We start from the raw sequence: 18,840 nt of genomic DNA, 5'->3' as shown, positions 1-18,840 counted from the left end.
GACTCCCCTGCAGGGATTGAACTTTCGAAAGCCGTGCCCGCGGTTATGGGCAGATGTGAATTTGTTAATGTCCGGTTGTAGATAACTTGAACCTTAATTAAATTAAAATGAATCAACTGAGTGTGTTACCGTGATGGCCCCTTCTCGGCGGAGTCCGGAAAGTGGACATGGTGTTGGAGTAATGTTTGCGCAGGTTGCTCTCTAGTTTCTCGTTCGCGCCTTGCCTCCTCTTCTCGCTCTCTTTTACGAATAAGTTAGCCACCATATATGCTAGTCGCTTGCTGCAGCTCCACTTATATTTACCTTGCCATACCTATAAGCTTAAATAGTCTTGATCGCGAGGGTGCGAGATTGCTGAGTCCCTGTGGCTCACAGATTACTATTACACCAGATGCAGGGCCCGATGATTCCGCTTCAGGGGACGCGTATGAGCTCAAGTGGGAGTTCGACGAAGACTCTCAACAATACTATGTTTCCTTTCCCGATGATCAGTAGTGGTGCCCAGTTGGGGGTGATTGGGACCGTGTCGCATGTTGGGTTCTCTTTTATTTTGGCACCGTAGTCAGGCCATGAGTGTTTGGATGATGTAATGTTATTAATATACTTGATTGACGTGGCGAGTGTAAGCCAACTATGTTATCCCCCTTTTTATTATCTTATTACATGGGATGTTGTGAAGATTGCCTAACTTGCGACATACGCCTTCAATGCGATTATATCTCTAAGTCGTGCCTCGACACGTGGGAGTTATAGTCGCATCGAGGGTGTTACAGCAATGGAGCTGCACTTGCACGCACATGCTGATTTCTAAATATCGCACAGTACTATAGTTGTGATCCTCTAAATAGCTTATTTTTTAGCACAGTCTTGCGGAATAGTTACAGTGAACAAAAAGCTTGCATTTGATTGATTTGATTTGTTAGTTTTTTGAATGGCGCAGCCCCTATTAGGCTAAGTAGAAGCACTATACCGGGACTAAAGTACATCAGGTTACCTTTCATGAGGTCTGTGGAATTTTTGTAATTTGTGGTATTGGTATTTTTGGAATTATTCTGGGTACAAGGAAAGAAGTGACAGAGAACTGCAATTTTTTTGTGGTAAAATTTACTGAAATTGGTGTTTCTTTTCAAGATTATATTACTGTTTGCCCATTTGATCCTTGGATGATCTACTAATTTTCTTTTCTATTACTTGCGGATAATTTGCTTCGGTTCATCAAATTACCTGGGGAAACATGCTCATTGTTTATCTAAAGATATATTGGGCATCAGTCCACCTGTCATGAGGTCTCTAAACTTTTTAGGCATGTTTATTTTCTGAATAATTTATTGGAGATACTATGCTTGGACTCACAAATGCACGTAGTGCTTCCACTAGAGGGATGTTCTTCATTTTTTCTGTGTTATTCCTCTTTCAAGTTTTTGGTCCTTGAAAAGTAATAGTACTTGCTAGGTTTCTAGCTTTACTTTTTTTTGTAGTACAAGCTAAATGTATATGCCTGAATTTACATATCAGAGTGTTTGAGTTGATTAAGGGTATGAGAGAGAACAATTTTCATTCTCAAACAACACCCGACATCATTAATTTTCTTATTTACCAATTGAAACATGAGGCAATAATAGCACAACTTAAGTGTGTGAACATATCAATATAAAATGATTGGCCGGATTATGTTTTTTATGCATTCTAGAAGTGGCATTTCCGTGAAATTACAAACTAGCTTTACATTTTTTCTCGGAACATTTTGTGAAATTTTATTGGAGAATATTCTTCTCCTTTTCCATCGTTCGTTGCCCATTCGTCCCATTCTGCTCCTGTTTGTCATGAGTAATGTGAGAATAGAGGACGTAAACTTGTGGGGCTTTTGGCCATGGGGCTATTGGGCTAGAGGCATGTGATATATTTTTCTCCCGTTGCAACGCACGGGCCCTTTGCTAGTAATACCTAAATAGTTCATCCCCACTAACCTATTTCTCTTGACATGCAGCCTATCTACATCACTAATCAACATGCAACCAATCACCTCACTCCACCTCAGTAGTATAGCTACATCAGCAATTCCAAATACTATTTTTATTTTTCCTGTGATTTAATTTCTCCTTCGTCCGCTCCCTCTTCCATCTTCTGTAACAGCCCAGATAGTTGAAGAGATATTCATCATCTGTCAATAAAGACCCAGCAGATGGAAAACGGTGGAGTCCCATCTCTATGTCGTCTCTTCACATCTCTCTCCAGTACACCTCTTCCCATCATTTGTCTCTTCCCATCTCCCTCCATGGAAATCTAGCACCGCTAGGCTTCCGCCAGGAAGAGGAGTAGCCCCTCCAGGCGACAAACTCTCTGTAGTCCTGATCGGGAATCCCCTGCCGCAACTCCTCCTCGCTATCTTACTGGATGGAGTTCGAGGCTGCGAGGATCAACTCGCCGCCGCCAATCGTGCGCCGCCGCTGCGAGTCTATGTTGCCCCACCCGGTGTCCGACGACCCAACCCCAACATCCTCCCCTAGGTGTAGCATCTCCGGCCTCTGACATTTCCGGCAGCCCGGCTAAGCTAAGTTTCTCCGGCCTCATACAGTACCAAGAGAAGCGCTGATCTACTCCTCTCCTCATGGGATTTTTAGGAACAATTACGAGTTTGCCGTTGCAGTGCAGGAACGGACTGACCCAAATCCATGTCAAAGTCATTACATCCACACCCATGCATGGCCAGTTATAGAAAATCTCAGTTTCAAGTAAGTAGGGAATCTCTTATGCATGCACGCCTGCAGCATCACGGCTATATATGATTAGTTGTTTCTTTTGTAGATTCGTAAGTTCTCTCAGTTATGAAGTGAGGTAGGTAGACTTTCCGCAGATTGCATGTTTGATCTGAATTACCAAAGGTAAGGTGCTCTTATTATGTTGAATCATTTGTACGAATTTGGTTAGATCGATGGATTCGGTACCAACCTCTAATTTTTTGGCAATGCTGATAAGTGATCCTCATGATCCATCTACTCATGTTGTTTGGTTATTGTACTAATTATCGTGTTCTTTTGGATCTATGTGCGTGGGTCCAGGTTGATCCCCCCCCCAACCCCCACCCACGAAGGTATGGTAAATCTGCTCCTTTTGTTCATCGATGAATTTTCTTCTCTCATAAATCACGGTTTGTACATTTAGTTATGTATTTACAGAGTTTTCTCTGTTACTCTCTCTCTATCTCTCTCTCTCTCTCATAAATCATAATATGCATGTACGTCTTAGTCATCGTACTGAGTCATTTGTTGTTGTATTTTTTTGCAGAATTTGGTGTGTAGTTCAACTGAACACATGTGCCCCTGAAGGTCCGATTGCCAAGTGTACAGTGCCGTCGTCAAATGTCTGATCTCCTGTAGTGTAAGTTTAGTTGACTACTTGGATTGGCAACCATTGTTTTTTTCTTGAGTTATTCAACAGTCAATATTTCCATTTGCTAACTATACACATGTGCCCCTGAATGTCTACTTATCGTCCTCTGTTAACAGTTCAAGCAGCAACCTCCTTCCTTTCAGACCTTAAACCTATACAGAAACTACATGCAGATTTTGTTGGCTGTGTTTTATGTCTACAATGTAGGTATGTTCTCAGTTAGATTATGCAATACTCTGATAGAAGTTATTATTTCACTCTTCCTCCGTAATATAGCAGATCATGTTTGCTGATTCAATTGGGCAAGTTTTCCACACTTTACCTATGATCATATGAATGCATATGAGAAATCTTAACTTCAATTGGTAGTATTCTAACATCCAACATATAAGTGGTGCCTCTCAACTGCAGCTACATTATATTATCCTATGAAAGAAATGCATGCTATTGTCTGTAGCGCTTGGAAACACTAGATGTTTGGAGGGAGTACTCAGGTACAATTTATCATTACCTTTCAGATTTAGTTAATATAATTTACAAATTATTAATGTAATATCATGTCATTTTATCAACAATTTTGCAGGCGTACATTTAAATGTGGTACGAGGCGGCTGCTCTGCCATGTATATTATTTTATTCCATTTCACGTTGCGTTGTGCTGCTGTTTTTTTTTCTAAACTCGAGTCCATTAATATGAATCAATAAGTTCGCAAGTTGAATCATCTAAAAATACTTCTACATATCTCACAGCAACGCGCGAGGCATTATCTAGTTTCATCAACGAGGCAGGACCGGTCCAGAACGGGCCGAAAAGCCCGCTCGCTCCGTCCAGCCTGACATCCAGGTAACGTCTCGCCCCCGCGCGAATGGAGCCCATCGGGGCGCCCCGCCCCCGCCCGCCACCTTCCGCAACCGGGCCCCGCCACCACTGCCGAGCGGCGAGGGAACCTTGAGCAGATGGGGCTCACTGGGCTACAGGGATTCGACCTCCGGAGCCGCCCGCGCGAGCGGCCCGCGAGGAGGAGGGGAAAGTCAGGCTATTGCTGAAGGTTGAAATGGTGATTCTGGCCACTTGTATCGCTATATACCAGTCTAGCTATACGTCGCACCTTCATTTCCTCATTCCTTCGTCGAGTCGTCGTCATCGCCGTCGACGGGTTTCTCCCCGGAATCAGGTGGCGCGGAGCAGCTCGGCTGTCCTCTCCTCTCTCCTCCGGGTCGCCGCAGCCCACCGCCGATACCAACCGTAATAATCCCCCGTACGGCCCCCCCCCCCCCCCCCCCCCCCCCCCCCCCCCCCCCACTAACCTAATCCCGCGTACCTAGGGTTTGTGATATGGCGGTGCCGCGGCCGTCGTGGTCGCGGTCGGTCACAGAGACCGTGCGGGGATCGCACCAGTACACGGTCAAGGGATTCTCCCTCGCCAAGGGCATCGGTCCCGGCCGGCACCTCTCCAGTGACACCTTCGCCGTCGGCGGCTACGACTGGGCCGTCTACCTCTACCCGGACGGGAAGAACCACGAGGACAACGCCAGCTACGTCTCCGTGTTTGTCGCCCTCGCCTCCGAGGGTACCGACGTCCGCGCCCTCTTCGAGCTTACCCTCCTCGACCAGTCCGGCCGCGCCCGCCACAAGGTCCACTCCCATTTCGACCGATCCATGCAGGCCGGACCATACACCCTCAAGTACAGAGGATCCATGTGGTAACTAAGAACATCTCCCTTACCATTTACTCTCTCTCTTTGCCACCTAAATTGCTTCCAATTACATTTGCCTTGTACCCTTTGGATTTATTTAACGGATGCCACTACTGTTTGCTACTTTCTGTCTGCTGAGATTTTCACATCTCTAGTTCTAGGCGGATTGGTTAGGCAAAATACCTTACAATGTTATCTTCAACGCCACAGCTTAAATTAAATCGCAGCAAAGCAAATATTGCTTGAGACTAATGTATTGGTCATTAGATACTGCATAATTCCTGGAACAAGAAACCAAGAATTGATGGTTTGCAGAGACTGGCATTCTGTTTCGTATTGCCATATTCTTACGTAGGAAATGGTCAAATGGTATTTCGTTTCAAATGAATGAGGTTTATTTTTTCTTATCGGTTACTTCTCATCATCCTCCCTTACTGATTGTAATGTGCTCTCCCCTCCTTGGCATATTCTCTTTTTCTGTGTACCTGCATTACACTTTTTCATTTTGTAACGGCAGCTCAAGGTGATTGATTCTTTTCAGGGGTTACAAGAGATTCTACAGAAGGACCCAGTTAGAAGCATCAGATTTTTTAAAGGATGATTGCCTAGTAATGAACTGCACAGTAGGTGTCGTCAAGAACCGTCTCGAAACACCAAAGAATATCCAGATTAATGTCCCCCCATCGGATATTGGCCGTTGCTTCAAGGAGCTCTTCGAACTCCACATTGGCTGTGACATAACTTTTGAAGTAGGTGATGAGAAAGTCCAGGCACATAAATGGATTCTTGCCGCTCGCTCCCCGGTGTTCAAAGCCCAATTCTTTGGACCTATTGGTAAACCTGACATGGACAGAGTTGTTGTGGAGGATGTTGAACCTATCGTCTTCAAGGTAATTGTTACATGCAGACTGCACCGATTTTTAGTATGTTTTTGTTAGGGAATCCCAGTTCATCCTTTTTAGGTGTTTTCAGTCATAATTTACATTTTTAGAATCTTTTTTACTCATTTGTGAGTGTTTTCTCTCTGCTCTCTGTTGATTAACACACATGCTGTGTGCACTTGTAATTTAATTCCCAGCAGAATAAATAAGTTAATCCCCGTAAAGTAAGCATGTTTGATCTTGTCTATGAACAATCTAGTTCAATTGTTTGTGTTAGAACCAATCTTGGTCTATTTTGGATTACTAAACTTTTGCTGGCTTGCCTAACATCCAACCTTGAGAAAAAGAAGGAAATCCTTGCAAAATTATTATTTAGTGAAAGACCCCCTTATGGTAATATAATATTACAACTTCTCTTCCAATGTAGGCAATGGTCAATTTCATATATTCTGATGAGCTCCCTAGTATTCATGAAGTAGCTGGATCTTTCTCAATGTGGACATCTACTGCGGTAACACAACATCTATTGGCAGCAGCTGATAGATATGGGTTGGACCGGCTACGAATCCTATGTGAGGCAAAGTTATGTGATGAACTCACTTCTGAAACAGTAGCGACAACCTTAGCCCTAGCTGAACAGCACCACTGTGCTCAGCTCAAGTCTGCCTGTCTAAAATTCACTGCCATTCGACAAAATCTGGGAGGTATGCCTTTATTCTCTTGAATATATTTGCATCCTTCTGTTGATAGAAGACAGTGTGTTGTCTTCTGTTTATCTGTATCCGCCTAGTAGTATAGTACTTCGTTAGAAGGTCACGAGTACATAACTAGATATACATGCTAACACAAAGAGTATTTCCTTCTATTGCTATTAGGATAAAGTGGCTGCCTTTTTTGGGTATTCGGAAATGTCGGTTAGAGTAGTGATATAATATCTGTGACATTATAACCATTTGGTTCATGTTAACTACAATATTCCACGAGTTTTGAATACCACACAAATTTTGGGTCCTGGCACATTTTTCTTGCTGCAAGTTTCAACATACGCATGTGTGTTCACTAGCAAAATGGTGACGATACTATAGAATGATTGCAAAAAGCGCAAATGCTCAACAGTCCTATATGAGGGCGTTAGATTGTTGAGAATATAGTAGGATTGGTAAAACACTCTTCTTGTTTTTATTTTCATTTTCTTGTAGAGTTGATATTGTTCTCAAGGACTTGCAGTTATGTATCAAGATTGATGAATCAGTATAACATCACTTTCTTTAAGTAGCAGTTGCTTTGAAAATTTCAGAGATCTTGCAATTCAAACCACTAATGCTGAAAACCCATAGCTTTGAGTTCTTTAAGCCAAATGCTCGCACACGCCCGCATCCTGAGATGTTCATGTGCGGTGCTATGCTTGCTTGTGCCCATTCAGCTGGCTTGTTTGGTGTGTGGCGTAACATGTGGGCATTCATATGCATCATTAAGGAAGTGAAGCTAAGCACATGATGAGTTAGTGTACAGCCATACTAGATGTCAGGCATGGATATATGAACATCAGCTTGTGTTAGCAGGTGATATCGATGTCAGCAATTGACAGTATGTGAGCCCTCCGTTTCTTTTTACTCCGTGTATTAGATTTGTCTGAAGTCAAATCTCCAAAGTTTGACCAAGTTTATACAAAAAACTATTAACATTCACGCTACAAAATCAATATCATTAGATCCATCATGAAATATATTTTCATATTATATTTATTTGATATTGTAGGTGTTGATATTTTTTAATATAAATTTGGTCAATCTTTACAAAGTCTGACTTAAATCTAATCTAATACACGGAGCAAAAAGAAACGGAGGGAGTACATGAAAATCATGATGTGTCAGTAGCTGAGATTGTTGAGCCAATGAACACAGATCAGGTCATTGGGTTACCCATACATATAGTATATTATAGAAACTCATATACATTATAAATAGTAGCACACCTGATGAGTCACCCGTAGAGCATAATTGAGTGAGACGGTCCATTAGTTGCGGGTAAGAAGTAATCCAAAAAGGGAAGCTAACGTGGAGGAAGCTACATGTGACACAAAAGCATTACAAGGCCTGAAGTTCACTATGTGGGATCTTAGGCTTACCGCTTATTTGTTTACACAAGCTATATGTAAATAAAAGCAACTCATGCAGGAAATCCTTCTGGATAAGCCATGGAAGTTCTGCTTCCTAAAGCAATATATGTCCCACTTCGCCCCTCGTCCCTCCCCGTTGCAACTCAGAAACATGTAGTGCTGACTTTGCTTTGTGAAAATGGAATACTACTTTCAGTCTCCTCGCCACCAAAGCAGCCTAAAATAATTTCAGAAAAGTTTTAGTGTTGGGAAAGACTAAACTGTGAATATGAATTGGAAGTGATGTATAAACCTTCCATAGAATTCTTCAGAGAATTCAACAGCAAATGAGACCCTTGATATAACAGCTTCATGAATCTGCAATGTCTAATAATCATAATAATACACACGTGGAGGTCAGCCAATCTCATGTACCATCAATACATGCCTCAAAATGTGGAAAAATAAACTGAAACATAACCATCACCACACCATCTGGTACTGCTGCCTGCTCCCATTGACCAAGGCATTGGAAGATATTTCAACTAGTAGTTGTTAACCGCGTGTTGCTGCTGGTATTGGGTAAAACATATTTTACTGAAATTTGGTTCTATGAACATGAGTAAACATGAATATTTGGAATAATAACATATGATCTAAAACTAAAAATACATGTCAAAAAATGTGTTTGTTATTGTATAGTTATTAATTAAAAATATTTACTCCCTCTGTAAAGAAACATAAGAGCGTTTAGATCACTAAATATTTCTTTACAGAGGGAGTATTGAATAGAAATAGCATAATATAATGGATTTTTTGCCATGCTTGTGATGGTGGGCCTTTGATGAAGTGGCATGTTTGCATGTTGAGATAAATAGCAGTGGGGATCAATTTATAAGGGAAATCTTTCACATGCATATTAAGGTGGGCCTTGATGAGGTGGCATGTGTGCACGTTGAGATAAATAGAGTAGTGGGGATCAACTACTTGAGTATATATAGGATTTCAGTAGGAAGAAAAGGCTAAGGCTACACAAGGTAACACTTAATATCATGGTGGTGAAAGCAATGCCGCATTAGCCATGGCTAGCAGCTGCAAGACACTCAAGTGTCCATAGCAGAAAACAGCAAATATAAGCGTCGATCTATGATGCTTTCACATGGTAATAACACTTTTAGCATGCAAATCATGTATGTGGAGTTTATAGTTGTCGCAGTGTGACAGTGGGACTATTTTCTGTATGAGGCTATGGGTTAAAGGCAACGCAAAATATCCCCTACTTTCACCGATATATTTCTACCACCCTAAAACAGGCCCATAAACATTTACTACAATGAAAAGAACTTCTGAAGGCACTCGGTCACAAGTTAAGCTTCTACTAAAACGGCAGCCCGGTGCACGTAGCTCCACTTGCACAGGGTCCGGGGAAGGGTCCGAACACTTTGGGTCTATTGTACGCAGCCTTTCCCGCAGGTTCCGGGGAAGGGTCCAACCACTTTGGGTCTATTATATGCAGCCTTTCCCTACATTTCTGCAAGAGGCTGTTTCCAGGACTCAAACCCGTGACCTAATGGTCACAAGGCATCAACTTCACCGCTGTGCCAAGGCTCCCCTTCACAAGTTATGCTTCTACTGACCTACCATTTTTTATTCACTCTGTAAAATGGCCATTCAACACTCATTTATATATGAAGCTACAAAGAGATAACAATAACAGCTGGATTGATGAAAACAGAAATCACGATGTACGACGTAGCAATACTGACATTTGTTCTCCTATGCAAATGATAACACTTCATGCTATTAAGATAACCTAATCCTGGTGAAAATGGAACGTAATTTTCAAATTTAGTAGTTTGAGATATCACCTTAGCACTGAAGATGGGAGCAGTAGCGAAAACCTTGAAGGCTTGTTGAACCGCAACCTAGCATTGCGGAGCTAGAAGAAATTTGTAGCTGTTGATTACCTTCAGCCGTCGTTTTTCTAAGAGAACCTGCTCATTAAATAGAAGCCAAACTTTTAACTTCAATATCTTATGGAATTATGGAAGTATAACTCTGCAATTCGTTAAGTTCTATATGAATCATACGTTAATAACTGTGCAGCGATGTATACTTCAAAACCATAAGCATTAGAGAGGCTATAGAAGGCAGATCATTCCAAGCTGATATGTATTAACATGAAGCACTAACTTTGATAAAGTGTAGACGCAAACTTAAAATGCAAGTGTGTTTCATTCTAATACCAACACATCAAAAGTGATAGGCACCTAATGTCGAAAACACATAAAAAGTGACTACTTCATAGCTGAAAAGAATAACAAACAACGTTCTAGAAGATCAACAGCAGTTTAAACATCATGACAGTAAGCAAATGGTGTAAAATCCTGATCATCCTTGCAAGCAATTTGACAAACATTTCATGTCCATGGATTGATCACCTGTAAATTCATTTCGAGATGCACGGGCAGAAGTCCCCATGCCCTCCCATCTATCAAATTGGTTGGAACCCATCAAAGAACCACCACATGAGCTGAAAACAAAATAAAACAGCTGCATACCTTGTACGGAGATCTTCCTCGCACTCCACTCTGCTAGGCTGCTCCCTCCATCCCAAAATAACTGTCTCAACTTTAGTTAGTACAAAGTTGAGACACTTATTTTGGGACGGAGGGAGTATTTGTTAAGTGCAAGCTTTTCCCTGTGGAAGTATGTATGGATGCTTTCTTGAGCTGGTATTTTCAACGGACCAAGCACCAAAAACGAGATAGAACGTTCACATGGAATATAATAGAACAAAACTGAGGAACAGGGAGCACGAGAACCAAAAAAATCAGGAGGCCAAACGAGAGGGGGTGGGCTCACCGAGGGGATCTTCCCATTATTGCATCGCCGTATAGTGTAGGATGACGGTGGCTCGCGGTCGTCCAGTTACAAGTTGCAACAGCTCCAAAGGAGGAGGCAGGTTCGCAGGGGCGACATGAGCGGTGGCTGAAGCTCTTCCCGTCGGTGCCGCCAAGGAGATGTAGTGGTGGTGCGTCGCAGTAGCTCAAGGTTGGGAAAGAGGAACGCGAGCGTGGCGGCGGCAGCGGGTTGTGTTGGCGGCGGTGTGAGGGTTTGGGTTGCGTGCGTACAGAAGAAGACTCTTTTCTTAGCTCCCAGGCTTCTATTTTAAACCCAATCCTCATGCAGCAATCAAACGCCTATTACATATGGGACCAACTAAACAAATGGCCCACATACGCACCAGCCCAATCTCTCCACCGGATTGACGAGTAGAGAAGTGACGCACGCCAAATCAGCAAGCAGAGGAATGAGCAGACCCGCATGCGTTTTTTCTTCGTCACTAAGCACTGTTATAATCCTACATGGACGCTCCAAACGCTCGCCCCTTCTCTCGGGCTTATTGGTTTTAATGTGTCAGTGGGGGGGGGGGGGGGGGGGGGGTGCATGAGGCACATGCTCTCATGTGCATGGCATCTGTGTTTTTAGTCATTGAGGTGCGGTCCATTGCCACTCAAGCAAATTTATAATGCTCGCTGATGTCCACATTTCAAATTCCAACATAAGAGTTTCCATCCTTGTCTTTCTGTTAGTCGCCACTGTTTACTCTTCCTGTATCCCCCAGTGGTTTGTTCGGCTGGCCTCTTTGAATGCTTACTGGATGATAATTATTTTTCTACTTTACCTGCTATAATATATGTACTATTATTCTTCCTCATTTTTCTTTGTTGATGATGATTTCCTTAAACAGTAGCATGAACATGCTACTATTTCAGATGCTTTTGCTATCAAAATCATGGCTTGATGATACTATATTGTCTTTGTGCATGGAAGTTATGAAATCTTTATCAGATGACATTCTTGTAAACTGTAGGGTTGAACAAGAATTGTGTTATTTCTATCTAGTTCTGGAACTGTAATCTTTAGCAACAGAGAGGAAGCTGTTGCTGGTTTCAAAAAGGAAACTGAAAGAAAATAAAAAAGCAAGTCGTAATTGACCCTTTCCAACTTCTACTCCTTATAATGTACTCCCCCTGTCCTATAAATATAAGATGTTATTACAACCAATATACTACCTCCATTCCTAAATACTAAGACGTTGGGGCAGTTTAATCTAAACTGCCCCAACTTATTATTATTTAGGAATGGAGGTAGTATGATATAAGATGTTATTACAACCAATATACTCATATACTGGTTGTAATAACGTCTTATATTATGGGACAGAGGAGTATTTCACCTATTTCAAGATAAATGTGGGAGCATTACCTCCTTCAGTGAAGGAGAAGAATGCAAACCTTCAGCAGCATAATGCTGTTATCCCCATTCATTTGCCAAATGCCCTTCATATTAATTTTGAGCAGCTGATGCTCGCTTAGTACCTTCAGTTCCAGTAACCTCCCAATGTTGGGTTCGTGGTATTAGCTTTGCCTTTTGCAAATATAAGATGCCTTTTCATGGAAATTTTAGCTACCGTTGGGACTTCCCTGCTGTTTGGTGCCCAACGGAATTTTCACCATTTAGAGTCCTTTTAAAACATTTGTTTTGTTGTTATAAGAAGGGTTTAATTACCTTGAGTTGTCACCTTAGCTGTTTGGTTTTGTTGTGCAGCTGTGATGGAGACAGAAGGGTTTAATTACCTGGAGGAGACTTGCCCATCCTTGCTGTCTGATTTGTTAGCAACCGTCGCAGTAGTGGATGATGATCCTTCATCTGTTAACCGGAAAAGGGGAGTTTGTATCAACGAAGATGTGAATCCCGTTGAAAGCGTTGAGGCTAGTGACAGGCGCACCCGCAGGAGGGTTTAGGCGGAGGCTGTCAACTAATGTAGCTATTTGCTGTCTCCCATGAATTTTACTATGGCTGGAGTTATGTCAAGTGCTCTGTGACAGGAACTTTGATTTGGGTGAGAGCAACTTGTGAATAATCTCCAGCATTGACGGCTTTCTGTGGCATTAGTTGCAACTCTGCCTGTTCATTGACATATTGTATGCTGTATTTAGGTACTCCCTCCGTAAAGAAATATAAGAACATTTATAGATCACTAAAGTAGTGATCTCAACGCTCTTATATTTCTTTACGGAGGGAGTAATAAGTAATGCCGGATTCCACTGCTTTTCAAGATGGTTGTTTTCGAAATGAATGAATCTAATAAGGTAAGTTTCTATACTATGTCCAAATTGATTTTCCTCCCTTTGGGGATTTTTTGGGGCCTCCGGTTGGTTTTCCTCAGTTTGATGTATGTAATTTGGGGACATGGGTGCATCGTGTTGAAGTGTATACATGGATTGTATAGCTCTTTTCATAAGTTTGGACTTTTGGTTGTCTTTTGTAATTTATTTAAAAATTGATGTATTTGTGCTGGTCAGTGCATGAAAGCCTAACCCTCTTGAGGTTTTCTTTTTGATCGCTTTGTTTTGTTTAGTCTACCAATGGTTCTAAAATACTCACTCCGTCCCATAATATAAGATCATTTTTGAATAGGTGCCATCTGACTGTAGCGGGCCAAAAAACAGCCCTGATTGTCGTCAGAAGTGCAGTTCCTGGCTGCCTGACCCTCTCATGTTTTCCTTCTGCTTTCCCTCCCTCCTAGCAAAGCTTGTGCGGCACATGGTTCCTCCCTCTGGTGGTTTGTGTGTTCCCGCTGCAGCAGCCCTCTTGTGGCAGCCATTGCTGCAACATCGTGCATCCAACTCAGTGCGATTGTGGCAAAAAATGCGTTGATCCCAAAGTGCCGGCTTGCAGTGGCGCCGAGTGCTTCGTCCTGAGGGCTGGCCTTAGATCATCTCCAGTCGTTGACCCCCAGGGGGGTCGCTTGAGGATGAGCCGGCGTAAAAAATCGGCATGGGGGCGAGTTGGTCCCTAGCCGCCGGCCCCAGGGCCGCCTTCAGGTGCGTTCAAAAAATAAAAGTATATAACAAATTTCGGCAAAGTTCGGCGAAGTTTGGCTAAACACGACAAATTTCGTTCAACTTGAGCATATATTTCGACAAAGTTTGCGGATTTTCATTACATAGCAAATATATAAATATAACACCCACGATGCGGCTATATCTCCCACGTGTCGAGGCACGACTTAGAGACATAACCGTATGGTAAGCATGTCGCAAGAGGGGCAATCTTTACACATCCCATGTACTGAATAAGGAAGGGATAAAGAGTTGCCTTACAATCGCCACTTCACACAATACATTAATATAGCATACATCATCCAGAATACAATCAAGGTCCGACTACAGAACCAACATAAATAAAAGACAATCCCAAATGCTAGATCCCCGATCGCCCCAACTGGGCTCCTCTACTGATCATCCGGAAAAGACATATAGTAACGTCCCGAATCCTCGTCGAACTCCCACTTGAGTTCGGTAGCGTCCCCTGCACTGGCATCATCGAAACCTGCATCTGTGAGTCACAAGGACTCATCAAACTCATACCCTCACGATCAAGACTATTTAAGCTTAAAGGGGTAGGAAGGAGTAGTGAGGTGGAGCTGTAGCAAGCACTAGCATATATGGTGGCTAACTTACACAAAAAAGAGCGAGAAGAGAAGCAAAGCACGGTCGAGAAGTTAAAAGTGATCAAGAAGTGATCCTAAAGCTACTTACGTTCAATCACAACACGAGACCGCGTTCTCTTCCCGGACTCCGCCGAAAAGAGACCATCACAGCTACACACGCGGTTGATTCATTTTAATTAAGTTAAGTTCAAATTCTCTACAACCGGACATTAACAAATTCTCATCTGCCCATAACCGCGGGCATGGCTTTCAAAAGTTCAAAACCCTGTAGGGGTGTCCCAACTTAGCCCATCACAAGCTCTCACAGTCAACGAAGGATATTCCTTCTCGCGGGAAGACCCGATCAGTCTCGGAATCCCGGTTACAAGACATTTCGACAATGGTAAAACAAGACCAGCAAAGCCACCCGATGTGCCGACAAATCCCGATAGGAGTCACACGTATCTCGTTCTCAGGGCACACCGGGTGTGCTCAGATTGTCTGGGTACTACAATCGCTTGAATCAAGTGTGAGTTAATCTTCCAGATAAAATAGTGATTGACAGAATTCTCTAGTCATCATCACCAAGTTAGTAGAACTTCGTGATGAACTATAATGTGCAAGGGATAACAGAAATGATTCCCAAGCTCTTCGTGATGCTGAAATCGACGAAGGTAGAAATCAAGAAAAGCATCAAGTGTTGATGGTATACAAAACCATTAGTTTCAAGTAAAGGGACAAAGGGAAGAAATGGGAACTTCAAGAAGAACGGCAAGCAAGTTGCTGCTCAAGTGAAAAAACCCAAGTCTGGACCTAAGCCTGAAACTGAGTGCTTCTACTGCAAAGGGACTTGTCACTGGAAGCGGAACTACCCCAAGTAATTGATGGATAAGAAAGATGGCAAAGTGAACATAGGTATATTTGATATACATGTTATTGATGTGTACTTTACTAGTGTTTATAGCAACCCCTCAGTATTTGATACTAGTTCACTTGCTAAGAATAGTAACTCGAAACAGGAGTTGCAGAATGAACAGAGACTAGTTAAAGGTGAAGTGACGATGTGTATTGGAAATGGTTCCAAGATTGATATGATCATCATCGCACACTCCCTATACTTTCGGGATTAGTGTTAAACCTAAAACAAATGTTATTTAGTGTTTGCGTTGAGCATGAATATGATTGGATCATGTTTATTGCAATACGGTTATTCATGTAAGTTAGAGAATAATTGTTGTTCTATTTACATGAATAAAACCTTCTATGGTCATACACCTAATGAAAATGGTTTGTTGGATCTCGATCATGGTGATACACATTTTCATAATATTAAAGCCAAAAGATGTAAAGTTAATAATGATAGTGCAACTTATTTGTGGCACTGCCGTTTAGGTTATATTGGTGTAAAGCGCATGAATAAAATCCATGCTGATGGGCTTTTGGAATCACTTGATTATGAATCAGTTGATACTTGCGAACCATGCCTCATGGGCAAGATGACTAAGACTCCATTCTCCGGAACAATGGAGCGAGCAACAAATTTGTTGGAAATCATACATACTGATGTATGTGGTCCGATGAATATTGAGGCTCGCGGCAGGTATCATTATTTTCTGATCTTCACAGATGATTTGAGTAGATATGAATATATCTACTTGATGAAAGACAAGTCTGAAACATTTGAAAAGTTCAAAGAATTTCAGAGTGAAGTGGAGAATCATCGTAACAAAAATAAAAGTTTCTACGATATGATCGCAGAAGTAAAATATTTGAGTTACGAGTTTGGCCTTCAGTTAAAACAATGTGAAATAGTTTCACTACTCACGCCACCTGAAACACCACAGTGTAATGGTGTGTCCGAACGTCGTAACCGTACTTTATTAGATATGGTGCGATCTATGATGTCTCTTACCAATTTACCACTACCGTTTTGGGGTTATGCATTAGAGACAGCTACATTCACGTTAAATAGGGCACCATCTAAATCCGTTGAGACAACACCGTATGAACTATGGTTTGGCAAGAAACCTAAGATGTTGTTTCTTAAAGTTTGAGGTTCCAATGCTTATGTGAAAAAGTTTCAACCTGATAAGCTCAAACCCAAATCGGAGAAGTGCGTCTTCATAGGATACCCAAAAAAAATGTTGGGTACACCTTCTATCATAGATCCGAAGGCAAGATATTCATTGCTGAGAATGGATCCTTTCTAGAGAAGGAGTTTCTCTCGAAAGAAGTGAGTGGGAGGAAAGTAGAACTTGATGAGGTAACTGTACCTGCTCCCTTATTGGAAAGTAGTTCATCACAGAAATCTGTTCCTGTGACTACTACACCAATTAGTGAGGAAGCTAATGATGATGATCATGTAACTTCAAATCAAGTTACTACCGAACCTCGTAGGTAAACCAGAGTAAGATCCGCACCAGAGTGGTACGGTAATCCTGTTCTGGAGGTCATGTTACTTGACCATGACGAGCCTACGAACTATGAGGAAGCGATGATGAGCCCAGATTCCGCAAAATGGCTTGAGGCCATGAAATCTGAGATGAGATCCATGTATGAGAACAAAGTATGGACTTTGATTGACTTACCCATTGATTAGCGAGCCATTGAGATTAAATGGATCTTCAAGAGGAAGACGAACGCTGATAGTAGTGTTACTATCTACAAAGCTAGAATTGTCGCAAAAAGGTTTTCGAAAAGTTCAAGGTGTTGACTACGATGAGAGTTTCTCACTCGTATTTGTGCTTAAGTCTGTCCGAAACATGTTAGCAATTGCCGCATTTTATGAAATCTGGCAAATGGATAAACAAAACTGCATTCCTTAATGGATTTATTAAAAGAAGAGTTGTATATGATGCAACCAGAAGGTTTTGTCAATCCTAAAGGTACTAACAAAATATGTAAGCTCCAGCGATCCATCTATGGACTGGTGCAAGCATCTCGGAGTTGGAATATACGCTTTGATAAGTTGATCAACGCATATAGTTTTATACAGACTTACGGTGAAGCCTGTATTTACAAGAAAGTGAGTGGGAGCACTACAACATTTCTGATAAGTATATGTGAATGACATATTGTTGATCGGAGATAATGTAGCATTATTCTACAAAGCATAAAGGAGTGTTTGAAAAGAGTTTTTCAAAAAAAGACCTCGGTGAAGCTGCTTACATATTGAGCATCAAGATCTATAGAGATAGATCAAGACGCTTGATAAGTTTTTCAATGAGTACATACCTTGACAAGATTTTGAAGTAGTTCAAAATGGAACAGTCAAAGAAAGAGTTCTTGCCTGTGTTACAAGGTGTGAAACTGAGTAAGACTCAAAGCCCGACCACGGGAGAAGATAGAAAGAGAATGAAAGTCATTCCCTATGCCTTGGCCATAGGTTCTATAAAATATGCCATGCTGTGTACCAGATCTATTGTATACCCTACATTGATTTTGGCAAGGGAGTACAATAGTGATCTAGGAGTAGATCACTGGAAAGCGGTCAAAATTATCCTTAGTGGAATAAGGATATGTTTCTCGATTATGGAGGTGACAAAAAAAAGGTTCGTCGTAAAGGGTTACGTCGATGCAAATTTTGACACTGATCCAGATGACTCTAAATCTCACTCTGGATACATATTGGAAGTGGGAGCAATTAGCTAGAGTAGCTCCGTGCAGAGCATTGTTGACATAGACATTTACAAAATACTTACGGATCTGAATGTGGCAGACCCGTTGACTAAACTTCTCTCACAAGCAAAACATGATCACACCTTAGTACTCTTTAGGTGTTAATCACATAGCGATGTGAACTAGATTATTGACTCTAGTAAACCCTTTGGGTGTTGGTCACATGTCGATGTGAACTATGGGTGTTAATCACATGGTGATGTGAACTATTGGTATTAAATCACATGGCGATGTGAACTAGATTATTGACTCTAGTGCAAGTGGGAGACTGAAGGAAATATGCCCTAGAGGAAATAATAAAGTTATTATTTATTTCCTTATATCATGATAAATGTTTATTATTCATGCTAGAATTGTATTAACCGGAAACATAATACATGTGTGAATACATAGACAAACAGAGTGTCACTAGTATGCCTCTACTTGACTAGCTCGTTGATCAAAGATGGTTATGTTTCCTAACCATAGACATGAGTTGTCACTTGATTAACGGGATCACATCATTAGGAGAATGATGTGATTGACTTGACCCATTCCGTTAGCATAGCACTTGATCGTTTAGTTTGTTGCTATTGCTTTCTTCATGACTTCTA

At 41.7% G+C, this 18,840-nt stretch overlaps 1 protein-coding gene across 2 annotated transcripts; it reads left to right on the top strand.

Moving 5' to 3' along the window:
• The first annotated feature begins 4,380 nt into the window (after positions 1–4,380).
• LOC125537608 (BTB/POZ and MATH domain-containing protein 3) lies at positions 4,381–13,242 on the top strand. Of its 2 annotated transcripts, none has more exons than XM_048700934.1 (5): positions 4,381–4,636; positions 4,717–5,094; positions 5,630–5,978; positions 6,397–6,673; positions 12,682–13,242. In XM_048700934.1, the coding sequence occupies exons 1-5, from the start codon at positions 4,446–4,448 to the stop codon at positions 12,876–12,878; spliced, it is 1,392 nt and encodes a 463-aa protein (XP_048556891.1). In that variant the 5' UTR covers positions 4,381–4,445; the 3' UTR covers positions 12,879–13,242. The 2 variants fall into 2 exon arrangements, with proteins under 2 accessions (XP_048556891.1, XP_048556892.1); XM_048700935.1 differs by having other exon boundaries at positions 4,381–4,649.
• Positions 13,243–18,840: the final 5,598 nt, after the last annotated feature.

The sequence above is a fragment of the Triticum urartu genome, chromosome 2, assembly GCF_003073215.2.
Source record: "Triticum urartu cultivar G1812 chromosome 2, Tu2.1, whole genome shotgun sequence".
Taxonomy (NCBI): Eukaryota; Viridiplantae; Streptophyta; class Magnoliopsida; order Poales; family Poaceae; genus Triticum; species Triticum urartu.
Note: the sequence above shows the minus strand (reverse complement) of the source record. Positions and strands in the feature narration are given on the sequence as shown.

What these genes read in the sequence shown, in the direction of transcription:
- LOC125537608 (XM_048700934.1), top strand. Translation starts at nt 4,446, where the DNA reads ATGGTGATTCTGGCCACTTGTATCGCTATATACCAGTCTAGCTATACG. An exon ending in GCCCACCGCCGATACCAACC is followed by an intron (nt 4,637 to 4,716) that starts GTAATAATCCCC and finishes CCGCGTACCTAG; the next exon opens with GGTTTGTGATATGGCGGTGC. An exon ending in CATTCGACAAAATCTGGGAG is followed by an intron (nt 6,674 to 12,681) that starts GTATGCCTTTAT and finishes TTTGTTGTGCAG; the next exon opens with CTGTGATGGAGACAGAAGGG.